Source organism: Pantherophis guttatus, chromosome 1, assembly GCF_059756535.1.
Source record: "Pantherophis guttatus breed Tessera chromosome 1, ASM5975653v1, whole genome shotgun sequence".
Lineage (NCBI taxonomy): Eukaryota > Metazoa > Chordata > Lepidosauria > Squamata > Colubridae > Pantherophis > Pantherophis guttatus.
The window spans coordinates 292,467,253-292,495,085 of NC_142063.1; the positions used below are offsets into that span (position 1 = coordinate 292,467,253).

Here is a 27,833-nt window from a genome sequence, read left to right on the forward strand (position 1 = left end):
AAATATAGTTGTTTCATAAACAAACTTAGCAGCAAAATGGAGGAAGGCAGTTCTACTCTTATTAGGCAGTTTTAGACTTGATAGGAGAATCCACCCTTATTTTTCTTGAAATTTGCAGCTATAAACAGTTACTTTATTAATACTTTTACTGCAACTTTTAAGCAAATATATATGTATAAGGCTGCATTTTCTGCACAAGAAGAACATGTTGGGTGACCACATGCACAATTTTATATATATTGTACTTGCCCAGGTAATAGACTGTCTTTAGATGTCTGCGTAATTATGATACTGCCACTCATATGCTGTCCATAATATTAGGAATTTTACAGTCACTCTGACAATGCCCTCAGTGGAATCTGCCTGAACAGCCAGATCCTGGAAGAAAATGTTTGCTGATAGAAGGCTAACATCAGAGCCCTGAAGCAGACCCTTCTCAGAATTAGTTCTCTTTCTTTGGAACAGTCACATCTGTGTTTGTCTTAGACGTTTCTCTTGAAAACCATCCAGAAATTACATTAAACCTGAGTGACGCCACTATTGGAAAAGCTTTTCTGTTTCTGGGTTGGCTTCCAGGAGCAGTTCAAAGATGCTAGTTGGTTATCTTTGGGATTAGCTGTTTGTCTCTCCAATAAGATCTGCAAGGAATGGCATCTTGTTGGTTCCTACTCTGAAGGAGTATTGGCACCCAAAAATGATGGGGTGAGCCCATGTAAAAGCCTGCTTGCAAGTTGAATGAAAGTGAATCCAAAAAGATCTAGGTGTTCATTTTGAGAGGTCATACTTACAGTGAGGTGGTAAATCATCTTGTTCTAAACTGGATTGCATTCTTTCACATGAAGAAGTTCTAGAATGTACAGAATGTACTTCTGGATCTGAATATCTTTGGTTAGAGGTACAAGCCAGAAGGACCCTTCATCAGTTTTAGTTGATACAGTGTTCTATCCAGAGGAAAAAAACTGTATCACTGTAACCATTCTGCATGGGGCTATAATTACAGCTAGAATAGAAAAAGAATTGAAAAGTTAGGGGAGTCTCAAAGAGATTATATTATACATGTGCTAAAAGCTTTTTACTGGCTGCTGTTTGGTGATTTTAAATATTGTGGTTGTTTTTAAATTAATATACCTTGTTTTTCTCCATTGAGAGTGGAGACAGCAGCCAGCATGGGTAGTGTCCATCCAATCAGCTTGAAGGACTGAGACTGCCAATTATTCTTAATCCCGCCCTTGTTGCCGGGCAGGCCAGCTTTTGTCTCAGTCCTTCAGCGCTGGCTGGTGTGTGGGACTCTTCTCTCTGGCTAAATTCTGTATTTTGCCTCTTTTCATGTTGGATTTCTGGACTTTTTTTGACTTGGACTGTTTGACTGTGGCTTGCCTTTCGATTTGGACATTGACTGATATTTTCGGCTGAATTTGGATCCGTTTGACATCGAGTTGTGAGTTGTCTGCTGTTTGACCTGGCCTCGCTTCCCTGGCCTTTCCCTGGGTCGTGGGCTTCCCTGCTCCTTTTTTCCCTCCCTGGGGGCGTTGGTAGTTGTCGGATCTTCGAGGCCCCCTACTTTTTTGATTTCCTTGGCCCTCGTCGTTTTTTCGGCTGCCCTTTTTACCGTTTTTTGTTTGTGGAAGCTCCGGCGGGCGCGCTGGGACGCCGTCGGCCATTTTGGATTGACTTTTCCCGCCGCGGAGGACAGCGCCATTGTTCGAAGCCGCCTCCTCTCTCTCTGACGAATTTCGTCGGCTCCGTTTTTTCTCGCTCGGAGTGCTCCTCTCGTGGCCGTTCACCTCAGCCTTACTAATTAACGGAGCACGTTGCCGGCTATTTGACTGTTTTGGCGGAGCCTCGCGCCCCCGGTTTCCTTGAGCAGTAGCCTAATTATTGCCTGTGGAGCTTCGCGCCCCTCCTCCTTCGACAACAGCTGCTCTCTTTCGGCTCTGATCTTGACAGAGGCTAGTGGAGCTTCGCGCCCCCCCCCGTGGCCGCAGGACTGCGATTTTCTGCCTACCTAATTAATCAATTGCCTCCTCCTCAGAAACGCCTGGACGAGCCTTGGGCCTTTTTTTCTCTGCCACGCCTACCAATTGGTGGAGTTTTTACGCTCCCTGTATTCACTGCCTGGCTCTCTCCTAGTGAGTTTTTCAGGTCAACCTTGGCTCTGCTGCCTCTTGTGGAGTTCCTTTCGCTCCCTGGACATAACTCAGAGTAAAATTATTGAGGCGTGATTGGACATCATACTCTGATCTGTGGTGACGTTTAGCTATGCCTAAGGCCCTTTCTAAGTCCAAGCACGGCCGGAAGGCTAGTGCAAGTGTTATTGGCCAATCAGACTCCATGTCTGCTACCCAGCAATCTATGGTGGAGGCCCCCAGGTCTCCTCCCACGACCTCTCGTCCCTCTCATCTCCGTAACACTACCAAGGGTGGCTCGTCTTCCTCTTCTTCAAAAGCGGAGAAACGTAGGGACAAAGTTCTGACTAAGTTGTGTGACAAGGCATGCGCCCAATTGCCTCCAGCCGCTCCTCAGCCTCCCTCCACACCATCAGATTCGGCTCCCGCTGCTGCGCCTCGCTCTCCTACTCCTGACCAACTGTCTCTGCAGGACTGTCCAGTCTCTATTTCCGAGGACAATTTGTGGGGTTCTGGCTCTGTTATTCAACCAACTTCTTCGGAGCCATCAGTGGTTCTGACTGCTCCCTCTGCGGATTCTGCACCTGCTCATTCTTCAAATCCAGTTGTTTCTCCAATTTCCCCAGATCAACTTCAACAAATGATCGAGGCTGCGGTCCAAAAATCCTTGGCTGCCCGTTCTTGTGCTTCAAGTCATCACGGATCGGTGAGGGCGGCTTCTCCCGTTTCGTCACGCCACGGGGGTCAAGACTGCTCTCATTCCATTCATTCTGCTTCTCCTACCGGCTCTCACTCCAGTCACCGTTCGGCCTTGTCTGACGTGGAGAGTCCTGGCTCTGAATTGTCGGAGGATGAGAACCTTCCCCCAGATCAGCCTGCCTTCACAGGCCTTTTCCCACAGGCTTTGTTCAAATCTTTACTGTTCAAGGCGGTTAACACGGCCCGTTTATCATCACCTTGCTCTGATCCTTCTCCTGCTCCGTCCTCCTCTGGACCTTTGGACCCAATGTTCGCGGAACCCGCTAGGCCTATAACATCTGTGCCTACTCCTCCTCTTTTTTTGGACGTGGTGAAACGACAATGGGAATCACCGGCGGCTGCTCCTCTTCCATCGTCGAATGATAGGAGAAATTTTCAGGTTTCTTCGGACCTTGAATCTCTTCTTCAGATTCCTTCTATTGACGCCCCGGTTGCGGCACTACTTCCTAACGCTAATGTCCCGGGCGAACCCGACGAGGGTCTCCGCCCCGATGAGCGACGATCTGATCAAGTTCTTCAGAAAGCTTTTCAGAGTTCCTCCTGGGCGATTAAAGCATCCACTACGGCCTCCTTCTTCAATAGGTCAACCTTGCTATGGTTGCGCCAATTACAAGACAAGTTAACTCCGGGTGATTCCCGTCTCAGGCAGGACTTGAACAAAATTGTAGCGGCCGTCCAGTTTTCAGCTGACTCTACTCTGAATGCTGCAAAATTTGCTGCGAAGTCCTTGGCTTCTTCAGTCACAGCTCGTCGTCTGCTGTACCTTCGTCACTGGCAGGCTGATGCCAGACACAAGTGGCGCTTGGCATCGGTTCCTTTTCGGGGCACGAAACTGTTCGGGGATGCTCTAGACCCGTTCCTCACAGAAACCAGGGACAAAAAGAAAGTTTTGGCAGCTGCTTACCGTAGAGGAGAGCCCCGTTACTCGCCCTACCCTTCTCGTCCCTTTTCTCGAGGTGCTGACGGGGGGGCCTCTTCTTCCTCTTCCTCCTTCCCCCCCTTCAGGAGGGAGGGGTCCTTTAACCGACAGCGGGGATTTTTCGATAGATCAGCTAGGGGGCGTCACCTTACCTCTAGGCGGCCCTTTCGAGGAGGAGGAGGTCGTTTCGCCCGTCGCCGCCGCTGATTGCATTCCGAACCCTCCCATTGGCGGCAGATTGGGCCTTTTCGCTGCCATCTGGGAGGAGTCCACCTCGGACAAATGGGTCCTCGCCACCTTAAGATCTGGTTTGGCTATAGAGTTCGTTACCCCCCCTCCTGACACCTTTGTCTGCTGCCCGATTTCTCGTAATCCTGAAAAGAGGTCCCTTATGGACTCGTCGGTTCAGCATCTCCTCTCCATCAAGGCGATTCAACCTGTGCCTCCTGGTCAGGAAGGCTCGGGTTTTTATTCAAGGGTGTTTCTAGTCCCTAAGTCATCGGGGGGGGGGTGGCGGCCTATTCTGGACCTCAAACGTTTGAACAGGTACGTCGTGTACCGCAAATTTAAAATGCAATCCTTACAGACCATTCTGGACGGTGTTCGGAGGGGCGATCTCCTCTCTTCCATTGATCTAACTGAGGCCTATCTCCACATCCCTATCCTCCCTTCCCATAGACGGTTTTTTGAGGTTTTGTTATGGCGGAGTACATTACCAATACAGAGCTTTGCCCTTTGGGCTCTCCTCTGCCCCCTGCACCTTTATGAAGGTGTTGGCTGCCTTGGCGGCTTCTCTCCGTCTTAGTTCAGTTCGCCTTTTGTGTTATTTAGATGATATTCTACTTTTGTCCCCCTCTGTCCAGCAGGCTGCCCGAGATGTGCGTCTGACAGTTGAGACTTTAGCAGCTCATGGGTTTTCCATTAATTTGGAGAAGAGCCACCTCTCTCCCTCCACTAGCCTGGTTCATTTGGGTGCCCTGATTGACACCCTTCAGGGCAAAGTTTTCCTCTCCCCTGATAGGCAGAATAGTTTGAGGCGTTTGGTCTCCCAGATTGTTAGAGAGCGGGTTGTTTCCCCCTATGTCTTGTCTCAGCTGTTGGGTAAGATGATTTCTGCGATAGCCATAGTTCCCTGGGCTCAGTTGCACGCCAGGGAACTCCAATGGTTTCTCTTGCCGTTGCAGAAGGCGGGCAGAAGCACTTCATTGAGACCAATCATGCTCCCTCCTGCGGTTCGCCGATCTCTCCGGTGGTGGCTTTCCCCTGCTCTCACTGTGGGTCGCTTCTTCCTCGAACCCCCACGGGTGGTGGTGACTACGGATGCCAGTCTCCTGCCAGGGCCATCTGGCTCAAGGGACTTGGACGCCCTCGGAAGCTCATCGTCCCATCAATTGGCTGGAACTGCAGGCGGTCTTCCTTGCCCTGAAGTCGTTCCGTCATCTGGTCTCCGGAGCTCACGTCCTCGTTCTCACGGACAACGTCGCCGCCAAAGCACATCTGAACAGGTTGGGAGGCACCAGGTCGAAGTCCCTTTTGGCGGTGGCAATGGCATTGGGACTTTGGTCAGAGCGCCATCTGTGCTCCCTTTGAGCGGAGCACATTTCCGGGGGACAGAACATCCAGGCGGATTGGCTGAGTCACAAGCGGATAGACAATGCGGAATGGCATCTCCACCCGCACATTTTCCAGGACCTGTCTCTTCGCTTCGGCCGTCCAGTAATCGACCTGTTCGCGACTCACGAGAACACCCAACTTCCGCTGTTCCTCTCTCGATATCCACACCCTCGAGCAGCCGGTGTCGATGCCCTTCGGGCTCCATGGCCTTCGGGCCTTCTGTACGCTTTTCCCCCGACGGCCCTCCTTCCCAGGGTCATCCGCAAAATTCTATCCGAGCGAGCGGAAGTGATACTTGTGGCACCGCATTGGCCTCGGAGGCCCTGGTTTGCGGACCTAGTGTCCCTATCGGTGACCCCATCGTGGCGCATACCCCTCTCGGACAATATTCTCTCGCAGGGCGCTCTAACACATCCAGACCCGGCCTGGCTCAATCTGACCGCCTGGAGATTGAGCGGTGCACTTTGAAGGCGGCTCATGTTCCTGCAGACGTTATTCATACCTTACTATCATCCCGACGGCCTTCTACAGAACGCATTTACTCCGCCACCTGGCGGATTTTCTGCAATTGGTGTAGCCAGGTCGACGTAATACCTCTTCAACCATCTATTATTCATATTCTGATGTTTTTGCAGAAGGGCCTCTCCCAAGGTCTCTCGCATAACACACTCCGCCGTCAAATTGCAGCTTTATCTTCGGTGCTTACCTGCGGTTCCTTGTCGTCCCTGGCTCAGCACCCCTTGATCCGCCGGTTTCTCCGGGGGGCAAAGAACTTGTGTCCTCCTGTGTTGCACCGCTACCCTACCTGGGATCTTCCTTTGGTCTTGCAGTCGCTTACAGGCCCGCCATACGAACCTCTCCGAACTGCCAGTCTCAGACTTCTCACCTGCAAGGTTGCCTTCTTAGTAGCCATCACTTCGGCTCGCCGCATTTCTGAGCTCGCCGCCTTATCCACTCGTCCGGACCTTTGTGTTTTCCACACAGACCGAGTGGTACTCCGTTTGGACCCAACATTTGTACCAAAGATCAATTCTGTGTTTCATCGTGCGCAGGAACTTATCTTACCTAATTTCTGTCCCCGACCTTCTCATCCTCGGGAACGTCGTTGGCACGCCCTTGATGTCCGGCGGGCGCTGCGAATCTACCTGAAGAGGACAGCTCCCTTCCGCTGTTCGGAGTCTCTTTTTGTCTCCTTCTTACCTACCTCTCAAGGCGGTAAGGTCTCATCGTCGACAATCGGTCGTTGGATTCGTCAGACTATTGCTGCGGCCTACGATAGTAGATCTCTTCCGTGACCCTCACGATTGACAGCACACTCCACCCGCAGCGCATCTACGACGGCCGCTTGGGCTACGCAGGCTCCTTTGCTGGAAATTTGTAGAGCGGCTACGTGGTCTTCCCCTAGTCCTTTCATTCGACACTACAAACTCGACCAGTTTGCGTCGGCCGAAGCCTCATTTGGACGTCGGGTTCTGCAAAGGGTTGTTGCCGGAGAGGACAATGCGGTCCAGCATGATCCCCCCCTGATTACGGGACAGTGAACTTGGGTATGTCCCATGCTGGCTGCTGTCTCCACTCTCAATGGAGAAGGAGCGTTGGTCCTACCTGATACGTTCCTTCTCGTTGAGTGGAGACAGCAGCCAGACCCTCCCCTTATTTGAGCTGGATCTGGCACGTTTTTTCTGTCCTATCTGTCTTTGGGTTCTCTTCTTGTCCCACACACCGAGTCTGTCTTCCAGTCTTCGCCAAAAGCTGGCCTGCCCGGCAACAAGGGCGGGATTAAGAATAATTGGCAGTCTCAGTCCTTCAAGCTGATTGGATGGACACTACCCATGCTGGCTGCTGTCTCCACTCAACGAGAAGGAACGTATCAGGTAGGACCAACGCTCCTTTTCTCTGTTTATAGTGTAAACAGTTGAAACTTTAATGGTATCATAATAAATAAAATAAAATAAAAGTAGTAGCCATGCATATATCCTAAACAAATATTTAGTAAAATTACTGTATTTTTAAAAATATTGTACAGCATTCTATAATAATAATTTAGAACCAATATAGCCTTCAAGACTAAAAGTCCAGAGCTTTTCGTGCTTTAGTAGTTACCTTGAACAGGAATTCATTCTTAAAACAATGAAACAATCCACTTGAAACATTTGTTAAAGAAATGCCGCCTGTCAAGAATGTTGAGACCAGTGTTGAGTTATTACAATAACATTTTAAGGAAGTTTTTATTAAGGATGAACATATTAAAATACTGTTTCCAAAAATGGGTTGCAAATCTGTTGGGATATCCTATCAGTGACTAGGTTAAATGCCTTTAGCTAGACGAAAGGATTATGGAATGTGAAATTAGTGGATTTTTTTTTTTTTATTTGATTTATATGCCGCCCTTCTCCGGAGACTCAGGGCAGCTTACAATGCCTTTAAAAAAAAAAAAAAAAAAGGAATGAACAATAAAGGCATACTTAAAGCATTATGAAATTAACAAGGAAGTAGAACAGGACAAAATCAAAAGAAAAAATAGGAATATAAATTCACACATATTCACACAATTCATATGTATTTTAATACATATATGTGATTTTGAAATACATGCATCAGTCCTCATGAGGATTTATTTTCATTTTTTATGGGAGCGATTTACCATCTCAGTCCATATCGTTTTTATGTAGTGTATAGATATGAGTGATATTAATATTAATAACATCAAATTTAACACTGCCACTGATGTCTCTACAGTCAATCCTAAAGGTCTTCTGGAATAACTAGTTTTTACCAGTTTTCAAAAGCTGGGGGAGTAGGGGCCTTTCTCACTATAAGGGATATGTTTGCTCTCTGAGAATAATGGCCTTCACAAAGAAAGTCCATCATTGGGCCTCCACTTCAGGGTAGATGAAGATATTTACTTGGTGCTTTCTTACTGTTCAGATTAGGCAGGTTAAATCTTATCTGGGAACGGCCATCTCTTGGATACTTCAGTAGCTTTAAGTAAGCTTAAAGCTTACTTCAGTAGCTTTAAAAATAACACTTTGAATGTAGTAAATGAAGCTCCCACAGCATCCATATAACATAGCAGTAGCATGTTATATGGAAATCAGCCAGGCTACTATATTGTGGTACAGGTGAAATTTCTGGGTAGACTTCAACTAATAGCTAACTGACTATTAGTTGAAATAGTAAGATGACCTGAAAAAATATTGAGGATTATTTAGTTGCAAAAATTCTTAAGAATAATTTAAAGAGAATTGAATGATGAGTTCATTCTTAGCAGAACAAATTATTGTTGACTCTTTAGTTATTGAAAATAGCAGTGAGATTGCTCTCAAACGTCACTGATGGTTGAACTGAATTTATTCTTTCTCTGAAAAGTGTCAGTGGAAAAATTAATATTCCCTATTAATTGATAGCCATCTCATTTTGCTCTGAATAGTTGAGAAAGCAATTAATCATGTTTCTCCTATTTAGAATTAGTCCCACCATGTGAAGAGGTTCTTGAAGAGGTTAATAATTTCCTTGAAGAAACCTACAAGTTTTTTTTAATGTTAGCAACAATGTATTAGAACAATGGTCCTCCAAACAAAAATTACAAACAGGCAAAGACAGATGCACCAAAATATTTAAAAGTATTCACTAAAATGTCTATGGAGATTCTCAGTCATCCAGATCTTGAAAAAGCACCTTTGGGATATTCACTGAAATGTTTTTAAGAGGGAGGGATAGATGGATTTAAATAGTTTGCATGGATATAAGTGATGACATTCTATGTACAGTTTATGTATTTTGTATATATACACACATACACTTCTATATCATATACATATGTTGTATCTGTGTACATTTCTTATAAATTGAGATCAACTGACCAGCAATATCAGCAAGAAGGTCAGGAGGAAGAAAATAAAACTATAACAAAATAATTGATTTATTTATGCTTATTTCAGAATTTTAGGGAAGTATTTACTGAAAGTGGTAGTATACAAATTTTCAATCAAAAGGTTTATTTCAGATTTCATTTTCTCAACTTTAAATTTCTAGCACAGTAGGTTAATAAAATATGTAGAAGATGTGCTTTATTTATTTATGAAGTTTAAATCCCACCTTTATTTTTGTGCAAGGAAGCATACATAATGCTCCCTCTCCTATTTTCTTCATAATAAAAGCCCTGTGTAGTGGATTGGGCTAAGAGAGTTGCTGGCTTATAGTCATCCAGCCAGCTTTCAAACTAAATTATCATGTCTATAAAATTCATAAATACAATAATTAATGAATTTGAAAAGCCAGTAGTGTAGTGGTTAAGATACTGGACTAGAAAATTCTCAAGCATGAATGCTTGTTGGTTCACCTTTGAACCAGTCATTTTCTCTGAATTTAACTTTCTTCTTATTGTGTGTGTTGGGAAGGGAAGGGAATGATCTCTAGATCACTGAACTATTAGAGGGCAGGCAAGATGTAATCTCAGTTGTCTAAGAGTGATTTGGAGAAGTAGAAAAAGGATGATTGCATCAAGAAAAGCAGAAGAGGAAATGTGCTGGTTCAGAGTGTTGTTAGGGGTTTAAGTTGAGAGTGGAAAACTGATGGTTGCTCAAAATGAAGAGGAGGTACAATTGCAAAACTTAAAAAATATTTGACTAGTATAGATAGTCTTTGCTTAACGACCCTAATTGGGACCAGCAACTCTTGTTAAGTGAAGTTGCTAAGTGGGAAGTCATGTGACCGTGATTGTGCTTTTTGGCTGAAAAGAGACAAGACTACTCAGTTTCACACCTTCAGCTTTTGCTTGTCTTCTAATCATCCCTCCACCCCTTAAAATGCTCAAGTGTCTATTTATTGTCTTATACATGCAATGCAATCATGCTGCAGCCTGGGGCTGGGAGCACATACTACACGAAGAGTTTACTCTCTTGAAATCAGAGGTGGGCTGCTGCTGATTCAGACCAGTTCACCCAAACCGGTTTCTCCAAATCTGCACGGTTCAGAGAACCGACAAATTGGACCACTGGCTGGCCCCGCCTCTGCCTGTTTTTCGGGCTGTTTTTGGCCATTTTCAGGCCATTTTTCAGGCTGTTTTCAGGCCATCTTTCCAGCCAAAATTGGCCTGAAAAACAGCCTGAAAACACCCCAAAAACAGGCCAGTTTTGGGACCATTTTCAGGCTGTTTTTCCAGCCAAAATCCCATGCGATTTTGTGCAAAAATTCACAGCATTCCCATGCAAAGAGAGAGGAACAGCATTCCCTAGCAGAGAGAGAGGAACAGCATTCCCTAGCAGAGAGAGGAAGAGTACGAGGTTGCTGTTTCTGGGACAAGGGGATCTAGGGACAAGGGGATCTAGGGACAAGTCTGGGTCCGGCTTACCCAGCTTTTCTTCCTCTCACAGCCAGCTTTTTTGGGCTGTTTTCAGGCCGTTTTTCAGTCCAAAAACAGCCCGGAAAACAGCCCAAAAAACTGGCTGCGAGAGGAAATGAAGCCAGGTGAGTCAGACCCAGACGTGTTCCAGGTCGCTTCATCCCAGAAGAAGCAACCTCGCATTCTCCCCTCTCTGATAGCCCCCTTCTTCACATGGGATCATCCAGCAGCAGAGACAGAGAGGGAGAAGAGGGCAGCGGCAGCTGCTAGCATTGAGGGGACAGTGCCACAGAAATGGGAGCACACAGAAACGCTGCCCCTTCTCCCTTTCCGACTCGGTTGCTGGGAGATCCTGTGTGAAGAAGGGGGCTAGCAGAGAGGGGAGAACGTGAGGTTGCTGCTTCTGGGATGAGGGAACCCGGGAAGCGTCTGGGTCCAGTTTACCCAACTTCTCTTCTTCTCACAACCAGCTTTCCCAGTCTAGCTTGACACAGTCTCTCTCTTTTTCACACACACAAACAGGTTGGATCTTTCTTTCCTCCCCCCACCCATCGGAGACCCCTGGATTCCCTCTCCAACCCTGCCTGTCCCATACAGGTACCACCCACACAAGTGGTGTAGAGTTGGCCACACCCACTCAGTCACATGGAAACCCACCCACCCACTCACGCCCACCCAGCCAGCCATTAGGGCAGAGAATCTAATGTTAAAAAATTTGGAGCCCACCACTGCTTGAAATTCTTTTCAATCTTTTGCAATCACTCCACTCAGAGAGGGGGTCAGGCAAAGGAGAAATGGCCTACAGAAATTACTTGCTTCCCCCATCACAGAATGGAGAGATTGGAGGCAAAGAGATCAAGAGTGAGCTTTTTGTTCTTCTGAACACCAAGATAAATGTGATCCTGACAGCAGTAAAAAGAGTCAGGCAAAGGAGATATTACCTACAATCACATGTTCCCCTCCCCCCAAGTGGACAGAAGGAAGAGAAAAGAAGAGAAGAGAAGAAGAGAAGAGGTCTGTTAAATACAATTACCTTTTCGGTATATGACAAATGACTTGAGCCAAGAAATAAAATTAGGTTTCATCAAATTACTAAATTTGATCAGGGTAGTATTTCAGTTTATAGCAACTAACAATAAAACTTTTCTTAATCTTTAGAGGTACTAAAATTTCAGTTTATTCGTTAGTCAATTACTAAGCAGAAACCCCATCCAACAATCCATTTTTCAATGAACTTTTAAAATATTACACAATATCTTCTACTAAAAGGATAAAAGAGAAGAATGAAAACCAAGCCAGAACAAATAATCCAACTCAATTTAAGTGTAAGGTAATATCCTATATGTCAAGTTTGTATGTAGTTGGTACTTGCTTGCTCACCCTCTGAAGCTTTCTTTGCTTTTACAGTTTACCTTGGAACAATGGAACCACATTTTAGTGGTCAAAGTATTTAAAAAAGCATAAGAAAGAAATGCATGTGTAAACAATGCGCTGGAAACATAAAGAGCCCATGATTCCCTAGCTCATGGTATAAACTTGACAAACATCTCTATCCTTTTTTGAATCATTTAATGAGCGCGATTTTAGATTGTGGGCTATGGGAATAAACTTCACATTTTATTAAGAGCAAAACATGCTCTGCATTATCTACATGTTATATTTGCATTAAAGAAAAAAGAGATATATTACTCATGGTATAGAATAAGATATTGTGTTTCCCTGAAAATAAGACCCTGTCTTATATTTTTTTGAACCCTGAAATAAGTGCTTGGCCTTATTGTCATGCGCTCAAAAGCCCGATTGGGTTTATTATCAGGGGATGTTATTTTGGGGGAAACAGGGTGGAATATGATGAAAACACAGTATGTTTTAAATTGTAGAGAATTGATATATTGATATATTGATATGCTAATGTTTCATAAAACCAGAGCACTTAATTTCAAGAAAAGTGAGACTTCAACTAAATGTGGATCTAGCAGGACTAATATGGTGATTATCATCATCGTTATTTACCTGCACTTTGAAAACAAAATGTAAAGCTAAAGGGTTTTAGAATCTTAGAATCCATCTAAGTTATCTTAGTATGATTTTAATCCATTTTAGTATGATTTTAGGTAAATTGCAAAGGAAAAAAAAACCAATTGCACTCTTCATGTTCATGTTCACATTCTCATATTTATCATCCACCTTCCAATCCCATCCTTTTTATGAATGCATATGTTGTTTAGAATATTTGTTAAATGCTGAGCTGATTTTATAGTCAACTTGTGTTTGTATATTATTCAATTTGTGTAGATACCTTCTGAGCAATGTGTTGTTAGTGCAACTGAAATTCCAACAAGTTAGCCAAATTGCTTTTCCACTGCTATTTTCCCCCTAAAATTGAAAACATCAGTTTCCTGTCTGTCCAGTGCAAATTCTTGTATGCAATTTTAAACTGATCTTTTAGAGAGCTGTTCAGAGTTGTGAACAAGAGCACCCTCTTACTTTTTACAAACAACTAGTTTAATACTGTAATAAAAAATAGGAGATTCCCTATTTATAGATTGTAATTTGGAAAACTAGTGTTTCCAAATTTGTTTAATGATAGGAAGTTGCTTACTAAGGTGGAAAGAAGCCTAACAAATGATAGGATATTCTGCAATTGAGTCACATTTAATCAAAAAAGCAGTTTTATGCATCTGTTTCATTAAGTATTAGATGTTTATCATGGAATTGATGCATGTTTTATAAGAGTAATTAAGTTTGACATGTGTTGAATTTATTTGAAAGGGTATTGCAAGTATGATTTTGACAGTAGCACTCTTTTCAATAGTAGAGGTGCAGAATTTAGAAAATGCCACTGTTTCTAAATAGTTAAAATATCAAAATTAGTTCTTTGAGTCTCTTCAGAGATAGTCTGTTCAGAGTCAGTTCATTTCCAAAATAAATATTTGGGGTACTAGTATCACCGGCTGATATGCTAACCATCAGTTGATGTATCAATTTTATTTCTTGGCATGTATAAATTATTTCTCTGTGTACATAAATTGCTGTTTTTATTTAATGTCTAAAACAAATAACTAGAAACAAAAATAGAAAACTACCACTAGAAAGGCCAGAAGAGATACTGTTTGGGGAAAAAGTTAGCATTAAAGCTGTTTACCAAATCCTTGTTCCATTGTGTTTCAGAACCATGGTGCTATGGAAAGGAATTTATTTTGTACTTGCGCTCTTTTTGGGAAGTTTTTTTGGAAGCATCTTCATGCTTGGTCCCCTACTGCCACTGATGTCTATTTCCCCAGCTTGGTATCGCTGGCTTACTGATCGTGTTGTGGCTACTTGGTTTACTCTTCCAGTGGTAAGTTGCTTATGTCTATAATTTATAAACTCTTCCGCACCCCACTCCCATGTTCCAAAATAATATATTGTGTCATGCCAGATAATATGCTTTAAAACTCAGTATAAAATGTTTAAACAAGGCTGGTATACTAGCTTTGGATTGGTGAATAAATGGCAACTATGCTAGATATATTGGTTGGACATTGGTTGCAAAATTACTTTTTCATCACCGTCGTAACTGTGAATGATCCCTATGTGAGGCAGAGTCAGTCCAGAAGGATACTAGGATCAATTTGGATACAAAAATTCTCTGAAGTCTATGAAAGATCAAGGAGATGTAGGATGAATGTGCTGTCCCCCATCTTGTTTCCATTAGAAGTTATCAACAAACACAAACAACGTTGTTTGGTCCCATACCCAGAACTCAAACTAGATTGAAAGTGGTATAAATGAATCTTCCTTTTTTCAGGATTCTGTGAAGCTATAGCATAACTACTTTCTTAGGAAGTTTCCTTAAAAAGGGAAATTGGAGCTGAAAATTATCCAATATGGCCCCGGAATAGCTTCTTGAGCTTTCTTTAATTATTGGTGGGACCACCCTCTCTTTCAAGGATAATCCCCCCCCCCGCCCCCCAAGGCTCAATAACATTGTCTCCCCCAAGGTTCAATAACATATTGTCTTCCAGGAAGCCTTGGCTAATTAGGAGGGTCATAGCTCTAAAACACAGGAGGCCAAGTTAATAGTTCCAAGAAGCCTGTTTACTTCATTAGGACTATCAGGATGAAATTCATCCCAGATAACCAGGTTATGGAAATTTGATTAGTTGTTGAGGAACTTAGTGTCAAAGGACTTAATAATATTAGCTCTTAAGCTATGCAAAGCTTTGATTCAATTATTCCTTTAAACTGAGTGTTGATTCAATGCATCAAATTGGTTCCTTTGAATTATTCAACACTTCCGTGAACTTTTGTGCATGTATACTCTCACTTTTTATCTAATTGACTATTTGAATTGCAATTTGTCTACTCTTAAGAAACAGAATATGAAATTTGCAAAATAGGGAAACATTGCCCATTTCTATTCTGAACGGGTTTGCTGTTTTTAGCCAAGTGTGTAATATTGCAGCCAGTACAAATGAAGAGGAGGGTTAGCTCATTCCTTTAATTGAAAATACCTAGAGCTTCCAGGCTCCAAATGATTATATGTAAAACCTCTTTCCTCAAAAAGTATCTGCAGCAAGTGTGATTGTGGAGGAGGGGTATGAAGGAAAAATGGCTCTTCTGTCTTTCATTATTTTCTAAAAATACTGCCAACAAATGATTTCAGAAATCTGTTGCTTTATTGAGTGCCAAGTAAGATGAGCAAACTAAAGTCCCAGGGGTTTAGGCTAAAAACTTTTCCATAGTGAGTCTGAGGAGGAGCCCATATAGACTGTTCTCCTACAAGTTGGGGCTCCTGATGGACAGAACTGAAAAGTGAAGATATCCAAGTAGGAGGTGGTGTGGGTATAGCTAAGGCCCTCAGAATGTTACTAAATCACATCTTCAACTAGTTCTAATCAAATGAAGAATAAAGCATGCTAGGAGTTGTAATTTAAATATAATAAGGGGAGCTGTTAGTCCTCCCCTCCTGCTTTTATATGTTGGGTAAGCAATACATTCCATTGGATTAAATTGTACTTTCTCCTAAAGAAGTATACTTAGCTTCAGTGACTTAGCCATTTGCTGCAAAGAAAAATTTGAAAGTTAACTGGAAGAACATTGAACAGTAAAAGAAAATGGCTATTTCCTTTGAAATAATTGATACCCAGAATTTACTAAGATGAGTATCAAAAAAGATCAACCATTAAAAAATGTATTATTCTACTTTGGAATGGAAAATATAGTAATACTTGATTTGTTATACATTGTCCATAAAATCCTGCACGCCATTTATTTTATTTGTGTTTTCTTCTTTTAGGTAATGCACATTATTTTATTTGAGAAATTTGATAAAAGATAGGATCTCTACTAACATTACTTCAGTGAGCCTCAGTGGCTATTAGCCCCATCAAGTAGATTAGGCCAAGAATCAACTCCATAAGGACTGAAATTACTTTTAATGAAACTACTTGTATTTTATTATTAAAATACAGCCTATTTTACTGACTGTAATAATATAAAAACAGAAGTCTAATTGTTCTATCCCTTCTCCCATTCTTATAATCATTGAATTAGAGAGGTTTCCGTATAAGCTGCTTACACATTTTTTGCTTATTATAGACTTAAAATATGTTTTTATTGCTCATTGCTTTGATAAAAGATCTTGCCTTTGTCAGGGTTACCTTGCTTATTCTATACTGTCAGGTCTCCTCTCTTCAGGATATTTTGCCCTTTGCCTGCTCAGCAATAGCTACTTATTTTAGTTCTGATGTGTTAGTATTAATAATAATGAAGCTTTTTTAAAAAATTTACCCACTAGGTTTTAGTTTTACCCACACCTAAATCTTGTTTCCTGTTTTTAAATGTTATCTTGACTAATCTAGATAATTGGTTGGTCTATTTCCACTTTTTAAATTATAATTTTATTGCTATTTTTTGTAAAAAACAACAACAAAGTTTGTGAAGTCACCAGGCAGATTTGTCAGTAGAAAGATCTTAAGTATTCATATTAAGCAGGGTTATACAAGCTTTTTGAGCCAGTTTGTTTAAGGCTATAAATCCTGAAACCTTGAGTTCTAGTCCTGTCTTGGGCACAAAGCCAACGGGATGACCTTGGGTCAGTCTCTTTACCTCTCAGCCATAGGAATGAGGCAATGGCAAACCACTTCTGAAAATTTTTGCCAAGAAAACTGCAGGGACTTGTCCGGGCAGTCTCTGAAAATCAGACATGATTGAATGGAATTTTTTTTTTAAAAAAATGCAAACCTTAATCTAATACTAAAACTTTTAATGTGTAGCTTCAGATAAATCAATGTTTGTAAAACATGATTTTATATAAACACAGACTCTTTTCTTCCTAAGTGTAGGATTTATTTGTCTCCCTAAGTAATAATAGAATTTAGAAGACTCAACAACATGCAACTTTCTGTCATCTCAAAATGGATTCTAAATATCTAATACTTCAAGTGTACATTAGATACTTCTGGACTCCATTATATTTGTTTATCTCGCTCTTGCCTAAAAGCCTGCAAAGTATTTTAGCATACGTCCCACCTATAATGTCACTAGCGCTCTCATCCTGTGCATTCCTTAAACCAAGACTGAGGAAGTGTGATGTAGGAAAACCACAGAACTCCAAAGTAATAGCTCCTGAAAGTCACAGCTAACCCAGCAGCAGGGCACAAAGCCACAATGCCCTGGGGATCTCAGCCACTCCAGCCACCTTGCACTCACAGTCTCCTGCCACCCTGTGTTTGTCACTGCAACTGACCTTCAATCTTGCTCCAACTATTGATGAGGTGTGCCCACCCTGGCAGTTCATGATGCAGCTGCTGGCCAAGCAAGGCCATCTTCCCCAGGTCTTGCATGGAAACCACTGTGTGTGACCTTGGGAATAAAGCCTCGGAGAGCCAGCAATTGTATTGAGAAAGACCATTCTGGTCAGATACAGTGTTGATGGCCGTGGAGTACAAGAAGCCACAATGGCACAGATGGAGGGGTGAGATACGTGGGAAGGGGGAGTTGTAGTGCTCTTGTGGCTATAAATCCATAAAAGTATGGTGGCAAACTGCCACATCATCAAAATATAACTTCCCATTTTCTTTTTAAAAGGAAAGCAAGAGAAAAAATGGTTTTAAATGTTCAATACTTTCCAAAGCCTGTTACTGAGGTCTGCAGAGTGGTATCTCACAGAGCAGTCCTTGGTCATTGTTTGCCCGAATAATGCCTACCGACTACCGTACTTTCTGAATGTGCAAGGGCTCTGCCACAAGCACCAATTCAGTGCAGTGCAAAGAGGTTCATGTGAAAAAGATGTTCATGACTTTATAACGAAATGTGTTTAATTTGAAACAGTATGTCTGTTTTCTGTTTCTTTTACAACATAACTAAAGCTTCTTTCAGACCATGTGGTGATTCAGTAAGACACTGTGTCAGTGTTTAGCAAGTAAGGATTGCCCCACAGTTCTACATTTTCTTTCATCCTCTGTGGTTGAACAATATGCCAACCCTCAAATTAAGCTAAGTTTCCACTGGAGTTTGAAGAAATACTGAAAATTATTGATTTACTCCTTTAGGGTATAACTCCTGTATGTATCAACAACCCCCTAAATAGAGGTTGAAAAATTAACTTCTCCCACATTTCTGTCTACAAGTATCTTGTATACTTATTTTTTCTTTCTTTTATAGCAGGATTAGGCAACCTTATTTGGCTAACAGACACCTTTAGAATTTTAAAAAACATCTCTGGGTACTCTGACAAAGTGATTGCCTTGGAAACACATCCAGTTATAAAACACATATACCAAAGGCAAATTGGTCTCTGTGATTCGCTGTATCCCAGTTTAACTTTCTTTTTTGCTGGGCTCGTTGATACTTGCTTAGTCTTCTAAAAAGATTTTTTGGAGGCTTCTGGGAGGCCTATATTATAAAACAAAAGCTTGAAATGGTTTACAACAACTATAAAAACATCCAAAAATTAAAGCAAAATACAACAGGTGTAAAAGCAGAATAAAATGAATTCATTATATAAACTTTCTTTTAAATGTGTATGAAACTACAGGAACCCATTTGAATATTTTTTAAATAAATAAAATAAAAATAAAGTGAGATGGAGCTCTGTAAATACCGGGGAGACATCTCTGGACATTGTATTCCCTGTTAAATAAAATTCAAGATCAGAACTGGGTTAACTGGATGTTTTGGTTTTTTTTTTTTTTTAGATTTTATCCCATCCTTTTTTTATGAACAACTTAAGGTAGCCAGCATACCTAATATTCCTCCTTCCTCTTATTTTCCCAGAACAATCTGGAGGTGAATTGAGCTGAGAGTCACTATCCCAAAGTCCCCCACCTGGTTTTTCATGCCTAAAAGAAAACTAGAACTCACAATCCTCTGAATTAGAGTAATACTATTTAAATCATTATTTCTCGTGATATAGAATCTGTACATAAAACTTTTGAAATAAAAGTAGTGACCAAAAGATTTTCTGAGGTATTAGACTCATCTTACATGCAGTTGCTATTATTATTCATTTATGCAGTTATATTATTGTGAAAAGTTTTTTGTAGGATTCTCATATAATATTTTTGGTTTTTATGTAGGCCCTGCTGGAGATAGTGTTTGGGTCAAAAGTAGTCATAACAGGTGATGGATTCATCCCCGGAGAAAGAAGTGTCATAATCATGAATCATCGAACACGAATGGATTGGATGTTTTTATGGAGTTGCTTGCTGAGATATAGCTACCTCCGACTTGAAAAAATCTGCCTCAAATCTAGTCTCAAAGTCATTCCGGGATTTGGTAGGTTATTGATTGATTGATTTATAATAGTCTAAAATATATTATTTTTGTTAACTGTCCTGAGGGCCCTCTGGAGCCTCTTGGAGAGAAAAGTCCCAGAATGATAAAGGTGTTTAACATTATATATAGCCTTCTTTTCATTGTACCAAAGCAAATATAGATCTTGCTCCAAGTATGTTTTTTTTTTTTAATTTTCTCTTCATATATCATACAAATTGATTTGCATTTAATTTTAGTTTTTAGCCTTTTGTATGACAGCCATACTGGATTAGATCATTCAAGTCTTCTACCTGCTTTCCATAGTGTTCAACCAGATATCTTTGACAAACCCACAGTGAAGAAATTGGATTAATAAGCTTCTCTTTAACAATTTATTAACTCGAGTTAATAGATAACCTTTGTGATTAGAAATTATTGAGTAAGTTTATTTTGGGTCTTTTTTATTTTTATGTTTTAACTCTATCAAGAAAACAATTTCTTTCTGTTTCAGAATTCCAAATTCTGCTATTAGTAGTTACATTATTGTTGGCATTTATGTGTGATAGTATAGAAATTGTATAGTGTTAGATTTAAATGTGAATCAGCTTAGTATTTATTGAAGAATAAGACCTGTACCCTAGTCTTCATTTTAAACAAGCTACAATTCAAATACTGAAATCAAATTATTTAAAAGAACTGAGATATAGGTATACTTGGCTCCTATCTGCAAGCAATAAACCAAGTTCAGAGAGCACCAAGGACTTCACATCCTATTTCGTTTTGTCTTATAATTGGCAAGAACAGAACTAAAGTTAAGATACAAACAGGCAACACTTTCAGATATGGCAAAGGTATCGACAACCACAATTTATATGGGGAACTATCAAAACATTGCTTTTATTTTGTTTTATCTTTAATGTCAAGTCACTAGAAATAAATTACTCAGAGCATGTACAATATTATGAGGACATAACCTTGGTTGAGAGCTCTGCTGTACTAGTGGCCATTTGAGCCAGTACCCATTTGAGGGGCTCACAAACAGGGCATAGAACAACCACCTTCTCACCATTTGACATTCACTAACCTGTCAAAATAATGAAAAAGAGAACTTTTGTCTTTATCCATGAGAGTTGTTACAATCTTTGCTGCTGAAGTGAGCATTCATAATAAATCACTGATGCATGGAAATGAACTATGTGCTAGTTTAACAACTCCACAAAGTTGTTAATTATGGTAACCATAGTTTGTTTATCTATCATTCATTCATTCATTCCACAGCAGCACAAAACTGGCAAAATGTGTAAGTTGAAGTGAGTAGCTATTTAGAACTGTCTGTATTTTTTCTTTTGCCTTTAGTTGTATTTCAATGGAATTGGCCAGTTTGGGCATATTTGGCTTGTACAGGATGGTGCTCCAATTTCTACAGATATTAATAAATACATAATATAAAACCAGCAAGTAATATATAAGTAATCTAAAAAAAACATGAATTAATGTATATATTGAGAAAACAATTTAAAAGAATGAACCTTTCAAATGCAAGACTATCACAGTCCTACAAGGTCTACTTATTCTTCAAGAGCCTTTCATCATACTATTTTTTAGGATTAATAATGTCTTTATATTTTTACTTTTGCATATAGAACATCATAGTATGACATTAGCACATCAAAGCATGACACAGATATCGGGCTGTTTATTTTATTGATTAAATAAATTTCTACCTCAGCACAATTCAACAAAGATTCTTCATGGCTTACATGGAGTAAATACTGTAATACTATTAAAATATTCACAATGCAGTCTAAAAATTCAGTGGTCATAAATAAGAGGCAGTAACAATAAACAACATGAGCAAAATCACAATAATACCATAAAAATATGAAATAAAAAAAAATAAAGTGGAGACATCAAGTCAGAGGAAATGTTTTCAAAACAGTTCTTCCAAACTACTTAGTAGCTGAATTGTGAAGAGTCACTATGAGAGGACAGCCAAAGTTGCAAGGCCATCTGTATCCATCTCTCATGTACATTATGCCTATGTATTCTTACTTTTTTAGAAGCTAAAAAGTAGAGCTGGTTGTTTTTAAATAGAATTACATTGTCTTGGGGTCAGAGAACTAGCTGCTATTTGTTGTTAAGTGTGGTGCCCAAGAAAAAGAGGCCAAAGAGTTCCTGGTTGACTGAAGATGTGACATAGTGTCCAGTGACAACATAATGGGTTATGGTACCTTTAGTGTGAAAACTGGTGATGATGACATGGGAACAAATCAGGATGCCCCTTCCTAAAAATCCACAGCAGTAGGTGAGTTAGCACCTCGAACATGGTCACCAGCAAGCTCAAAGTGTTATCAGTGTGAAGAGGTAAGAATGTGCCCAGCCACAGAACATGTACCTGAGAGGTAAATATTTTCTCTCACTATTGAGAGAAAGTAAAGAATATCATCACTAGATAAATAATTACGGCTAATTAAGAGAGAGAAAGGGTAAAAGGTGAATTGAACAAAGACAGAAATGTAAGAAAAGAAATATAGGAACAAAGATAAAGCAATTTGGAATGTGAGAATAGTTTAGAAATGCATGTTTATTAAGATAGAATAGCTATGAAGATGGGTTGTGCAAGAAAATCCTTGTAAATAGGAGTCCACATACTGTTCAAAGACTGAAGCAACACAGTTTATTTTGCAACAGTCCATTTATAGTTAAAGTGATTTCCCAACCAGGAATTGCCTTGTATTTTGCTTTAATTTGTCACTATGCTTGTACTTACCATCCTATCCATAATTCCTTAGAGGGAGGCCTGTTGTTATACTTTGCAAGCCAATATCTGAATAGAGTCAAAGGTTTTGTATGTGTGTGTATGTCCTGTGTCCCTTTAAACCTTGTATAAATAGCTTGTCGTTTGCTTTGTGGATTTTAGGTGATGACCTTTTTAAGTGAGAGTCTGATCAACAGTGTCATATGATGTCTTCCAGCAATTCTATCAGGAGCTGTCAAACTTAAAGTTACTTAGAGTTATTTATATTGTGAATTAGCTGTGAGTCCACATGATGGAAAGTGTTCCTTATAATGTTATCATTTTTACCAAATTATTTACATCAGAAAATTTGGTTTACACCAAAAAATTTTTTTGCAATACGAATTTTAATGCTGATCTAGATAAGAGGAAAGAACACGAGTTTTAGAGAAATTGGAAATAATAGTTCTGCAGAGGTAATCATAGAAAATGTTATCTAATTTGATAATTAATCAAGTCTAAATCTCAGTCTAGTTTTTTCAGTGGAATTTTTGTTAGAAGAAATGGCATCAATAATAATTTCAATGGAACAAAAACCATTTAAATCACAATTTCATTTTAAGCATTTTGATAACGTTTCTTCTGGTTTCCCTCTTGGTTGTTGCAATCCAGCATTGAAGTTTGGCCTGGAACTGATTGCACAGCCACTTCCCCAAAAATTGTGTATCTCTGTGTGTATAATTTTTGATTTTCAGAAATATTCATGAAACAAGCTTGCTTTGCCCCATCAACACTATATAAAGCAATCTCTATAGTTTATAACAGAGGTCCTCAACGTCTGGTTCGGGCTGTGATCCATTGGGAACTGGGCTGGGCAAGCAGTAGGCAAGTGTGCGAAGCTGCATTTGCACAAGTAGTACACGCAAATGTGAAACTATCTTCCCCTTCTGCTGATCCACCATGCCAGAAAGATTGGGGATTGCTGCTTTATAACACATAACAAGATGGTATCTATGGTTTATAGTATGCATATAATTTTGATGAATTATTTGGCTGTAGAGAAATATCAAGTATCTGGCTGTTTTATAATAAAAACAATTGAAATTTGATGAACCACAAGATCAGCTTCTCCTCATGGATGTCTTCAGCTGTGTTGGAGTTGAGAGAATTTCCCAGAATTTTAGAAATTGTAATACCCATACATCCTGAGGGTACCAAATTGTAAAAAAAATTTGCTCAGTTATTAATAAGAAGAGAAATGGTTAATGGTGAATAATGTAGAAGTCTACTAATAGAAAATAGAATTTGGAAAGGGTTGAAATGGTGCTGCTATTTTTTTGCCATTTTTAAAACAATAATTAAAATTATATATAGTGTGATAGTTCTGTACTTAATATTTAATTCTCTAATGTGCTTAGACTCGTGTATATTTCATAATATTGAAGGATTTAATGTTTAAACTCAGTTCAGAAGGAAAATAGAAGTAATGGCATTCATTTTTTGCAAACTTTGACAGTTTGGTTAGACATCTGTTTCCTCTTAAAAATCATCCCTAAGGAACAAAATGTAGAATTTATTCCAGTAGAAATATAAGTTTCTAATTAGCCCTTAACATCAGCAGAATGGGAAAGGGGGATCGTTTTTCCTGCACCCCCTTCAAAGTCTCCTTAAAAATAGATTATGAAACATTTTCTTCAAATTATTTAGAGGAAGAAATTTCCATTCTTTGGGATCAAGCCATTGTTGCTGCAACATTTTATTGTATGAATGTAGATTTGATTTTAAAAACAGTTAATGTAAATCTTTCTTTTCCACAGGTTTTAGCAACATATCTCAAAATCTTTATGTTTTTAATATAATCATAGACACTATGATATTTTTTTTTACTAATAAATATATTGAGTTCTTATATTAAAACATCTTTGTATACTTTGGGAATCTAAATCATGTTCAGGGACCATCCAAATAAATAAATAATTCAGTGTTTAAGAAATTCTCCAAATTTGTTATAGGTTGGGCCATGCAGGTTGCTGCCTTCATTTTCATTCAGAGAAATTGGGAAGAAGACAAACATCATTTTGGAAATATGCTGGATTATTTTTGTGATATCCATGAACCTCTACAGCTTCTTATCTTTCCTGAAGGAACTGATCTCACAGGTAGCTCATTGTTACTTAATTTAATGATCCACAATGCATTTAAGACATTTGTTGGAAATACTATAAGTAGGTTGAATTACAGTAATACGATACCAGAAAAGGATTTTACCATTAAATCCAGAACATTAAATAGTTATTTGTAAACACTTCTTAAAACATAGATGTCCAACCTTTTGGCTTGCCTGAGTTGTATAGAGTGAAGAGGAATTGTCTTGGCTTGCATATAAAATATATAATATAATTAATGTAATATTGATAGTTCCAAAAATAAGGTCATAGAATTGATGTGAAAGAGTTTTGGATAGAATTTTAAAAATGCACATCCAGAATTTAGCACAGAAGAGTGGCGTGGTGGTCAACTGGTGAAGATGCTTGTCTCCCATTCAGAAGGTTGAAAGTTCAATTCTAGGTAGTGGCAGATGTTCCTCGGGGAGCAAAGAGAAAATAACTGCTTCAAACTCCATGTAGGTATGAAGAAGGGCATCTGGCCACTAAACACTCAATTCCATTCAGCCGCCCTGACTTTACCCCAAATTAAGGGATTACAGGGTCATTAAAAGAAAAACAATTCAGCACAGGACAGAAGTGAACAAAGGTTGAAAAGATAAAGTGTCAGTATCAGGCTGGCAAAAATACTGACATTCTAATTAAATGCAAGTTATCATGGTGGTCTTGGGTTTGTTTTTTTTAAATTGGCAATATTTTTGCTTGTTCTTTCTATTCAATTACAGCAGCATTTCTTTATATATCAAGTCAGACAACTGAGATCCAGAATTAATCAACATGTTCAGTATAAACCAAAATGCTATTGACCAGGTTACTAGTTAGTGAAGAATATTTCATTTTTATTATGTGTCTGAGAGTTAAATCATTCTTATAATGTGTTGCCAGGCAAAGTTATGCTATATAGTATTAAGTAAAGAGTAGTTCTTTCACATCTTTGTGCGTAGTAATGACTAGAATAAATAAGTAAAGTTAAATGTTTACTTTTGCTTGTATTAAATAAATAGTGGAAAAATATTTTTGGAAATCTGATAATAGAATTAGTAGAATATTTATGATGAAACACGTCTAAGATCTTTTTGGCACGATTTTATATCATACTAAGTTGTTTTATCTATAATTTTCTGTGTCATATAAATTTAATTTAAAATGTTTAAAGTGAAAAAATATGTAACATTTTATCTTCAGCTTTTATTTTTTTGCATTATTTTATTAGTTTTTCAGGCATTCTTAATTGTTTTTCATACTTTTAAGGATGGTGATAATATTATTCTATTTAAGTATAGGAAAAGAAAAAAGAAACTTGTTTTAAAGAGTTCTATTGTTTGGTTTGATTTGGTTTTTAATGTTAATATACTGAATAGAGAAGATTGTACTTCCTCACAAGTCCTGACATGTATCATTGCTCTTTGCTACTGCTGTTTCTCATTATATTATTCTCTCTGGATGCATAATGTCCCAAACATTTCCTGTTCATAAAAAGCATACTAACAAAATTTAGTTTTTGAACTTAACATAGTGCTTTCATTCTTCTTGTTGGATTTGAAAGAGGCAATCTTGTAGGCTGTTCGGAAGATTGAGTTTTTCATTAAAAAAACAACAATTTGTGCTTCTTGGTTAATGGAAATTAATATCTAAATTTGCAAGGTTTTCTCACATACTGCTTATCTGTATGGACTCCTAGATTCCTACTTGCTGTGCTTCATTACCTATTTATTCTTAACGAAAAGCAGAAATAACGTCTAATAAATATAACATTGGGGTCCTGAATCTGTTATCCTGTAAAACCTAATAGATAGGTTCTAGGTGTTGTTGCTGATTCAACCTTTGGGACTTGGTCCTGCAATTTTTGAAACCCTTTTGGACCAAGGCAAACCATGACTGCTGCTCTCTCCTGACAGTTGTATTCTGCATTCTAAGAATTGGACTTTGGGAGTAAAACTTGTGTCTATATTTATATAAGAAAGTGAAAGAAGTATTTTGTGATGATTTTTATTGAAATAAATGCATTCTATTATAACCTCTTTGATCCTTTATTCTAGTGATGTTCTCTGTAATGGTGAAATTTAACGCATTTAATAATTGTTTTTCCTTCTACTTTTTTCTGTAGATGAAACTAAAGCCCGCAGTGATACATTTGCTGAAAAAAATGGACTTCAGAAGTATGAATATGTCTTGCACCCAAGAACTACAGGCTTCACTTTTATAGTGGATCGTTTAAGAGATGGTAATGCATGTTCAGATGCTCTTTTCAAAATAATGTATTTGAGATGAGAAATGCTGTTGGTGGCTAATTATTTCGAATTCTTGCTCTAAAATATCTTTTTAAAAGGTTTGTGTGTTTCAATAGATTTCCTTTCTTATTTACTCAGGGAAACTTTTTCCATGCTTGAAATAGGAAGTAATTTGATCACTTCCAATTAAGTTGCCAGCATTGTGTCATATTAAATTGCTTTCATTTTCTAAGTGAATTTTGCATTCTGAGGTAAGGAAATACCTACATTAAGTTTGGTATTGAGGCAAAATATACTTTTGTAAGTTTTCTTGCAGTTTTCTGCCTTATCTGGCAACAATGAGATTGTTATAATGTCAAAACAGTATTATCCACAACTTAATGTTACTATTCAAAGTCATTTATAGCGTCTTTGGTGAGGTGAACCATAAAAGCAACTTAATGTTGAGGTTCTGACTAACGATCCCAGGCAAATCAGAACTCCGAGGCCACTCATTTCCTCAAAGAACTTCTTTATTAGATACATCATATTGGCACGCTTAGTGAAAAACCAACTCTGAATCTTTCCCACAGTTTTGGCATAATTAAGGCCAGCAATAACCCCTTCCCGAAACGTCACTAGTCACGTTGGCCAATTAGGTTAATTGACGGGCTCCTCAAGCACTCTCCTCCTCCTCTTCCCATTACCTGGGAGATGACCGTGGTTCCCATGAGAAAGATCTATTTTGAATCTAGCAAAGCATTCCAACCTCCTGCCCTCTCATTTAGTGTGTGGCAACGATGAACTAGGAAAATGGCTTCTGCCAGGTTTAGTTCAGCATTGACACGTACAATAACTGGCCACTTATATTTTCTAGATTGTCGGTTGCCAAATTATGGGTTGGCAACTATGGGCTAGATGAAGATTGAATCATTTTTTATGCTGCCCCAGAATGCTTTGGCCATTTTTCCATGAAGTTACAATACTCTGAGGGAAGGCATCAGTGTTTCCCTACTTCTGTTGGTAATGGGAAAAAGAGATATTCAGCAATCATTAAGACACGGGGAAGTATCGTTGCTACTACTAGCAAGGAACTAATGATCTCAAAGAGAATTGAGGAGAAGTAGAGTCTTGCTGTCTGGGAGGAAGATGCAAAGATGGAACCTTTTTTTAGGTCGAGGACTGCACTTAAATTTAATTTAATAATGCTTCATGGC

General features: G+C 39.3%; 1 protein-coding gene across 4 annotated transcripts in view; it reads left to right on the forward strand.

Annotated features, from left to right (window-relative positions):
- LCLAT1 (lysocardiolipin acyltransferase 1) overlaps window positions 1-27,833 on the forward strand; it is a 79,648-nt gene that overhangs the window by 14,945 nt on the left and 36,870 nt on the right. For all 4 annotated transcript variants that reach the window (XM_087883110.1, XM_034427966.3, XM_034427967.3 and 1 more), the window contains exons 2-5: window positions 13,934-14,102; window positions 19,327-19,525; window positions 24,254-24,400; window positions 26,514-26,630. In XM_087883110.1, the coding sequence (XP_087739236.1) occupies window positions 13,934-14,102; window positions 19,327-19,525; window positions 24,254-24,400; window positions 26,514-26,630 (632 nt within the window). The remainder of the gene's footprint in view (window positions 1-13,933; window positions 14,103-19,326; window positions 19,526-24,253; window positions 24,401-26,513; window positions 26,631-27,833) is intronic.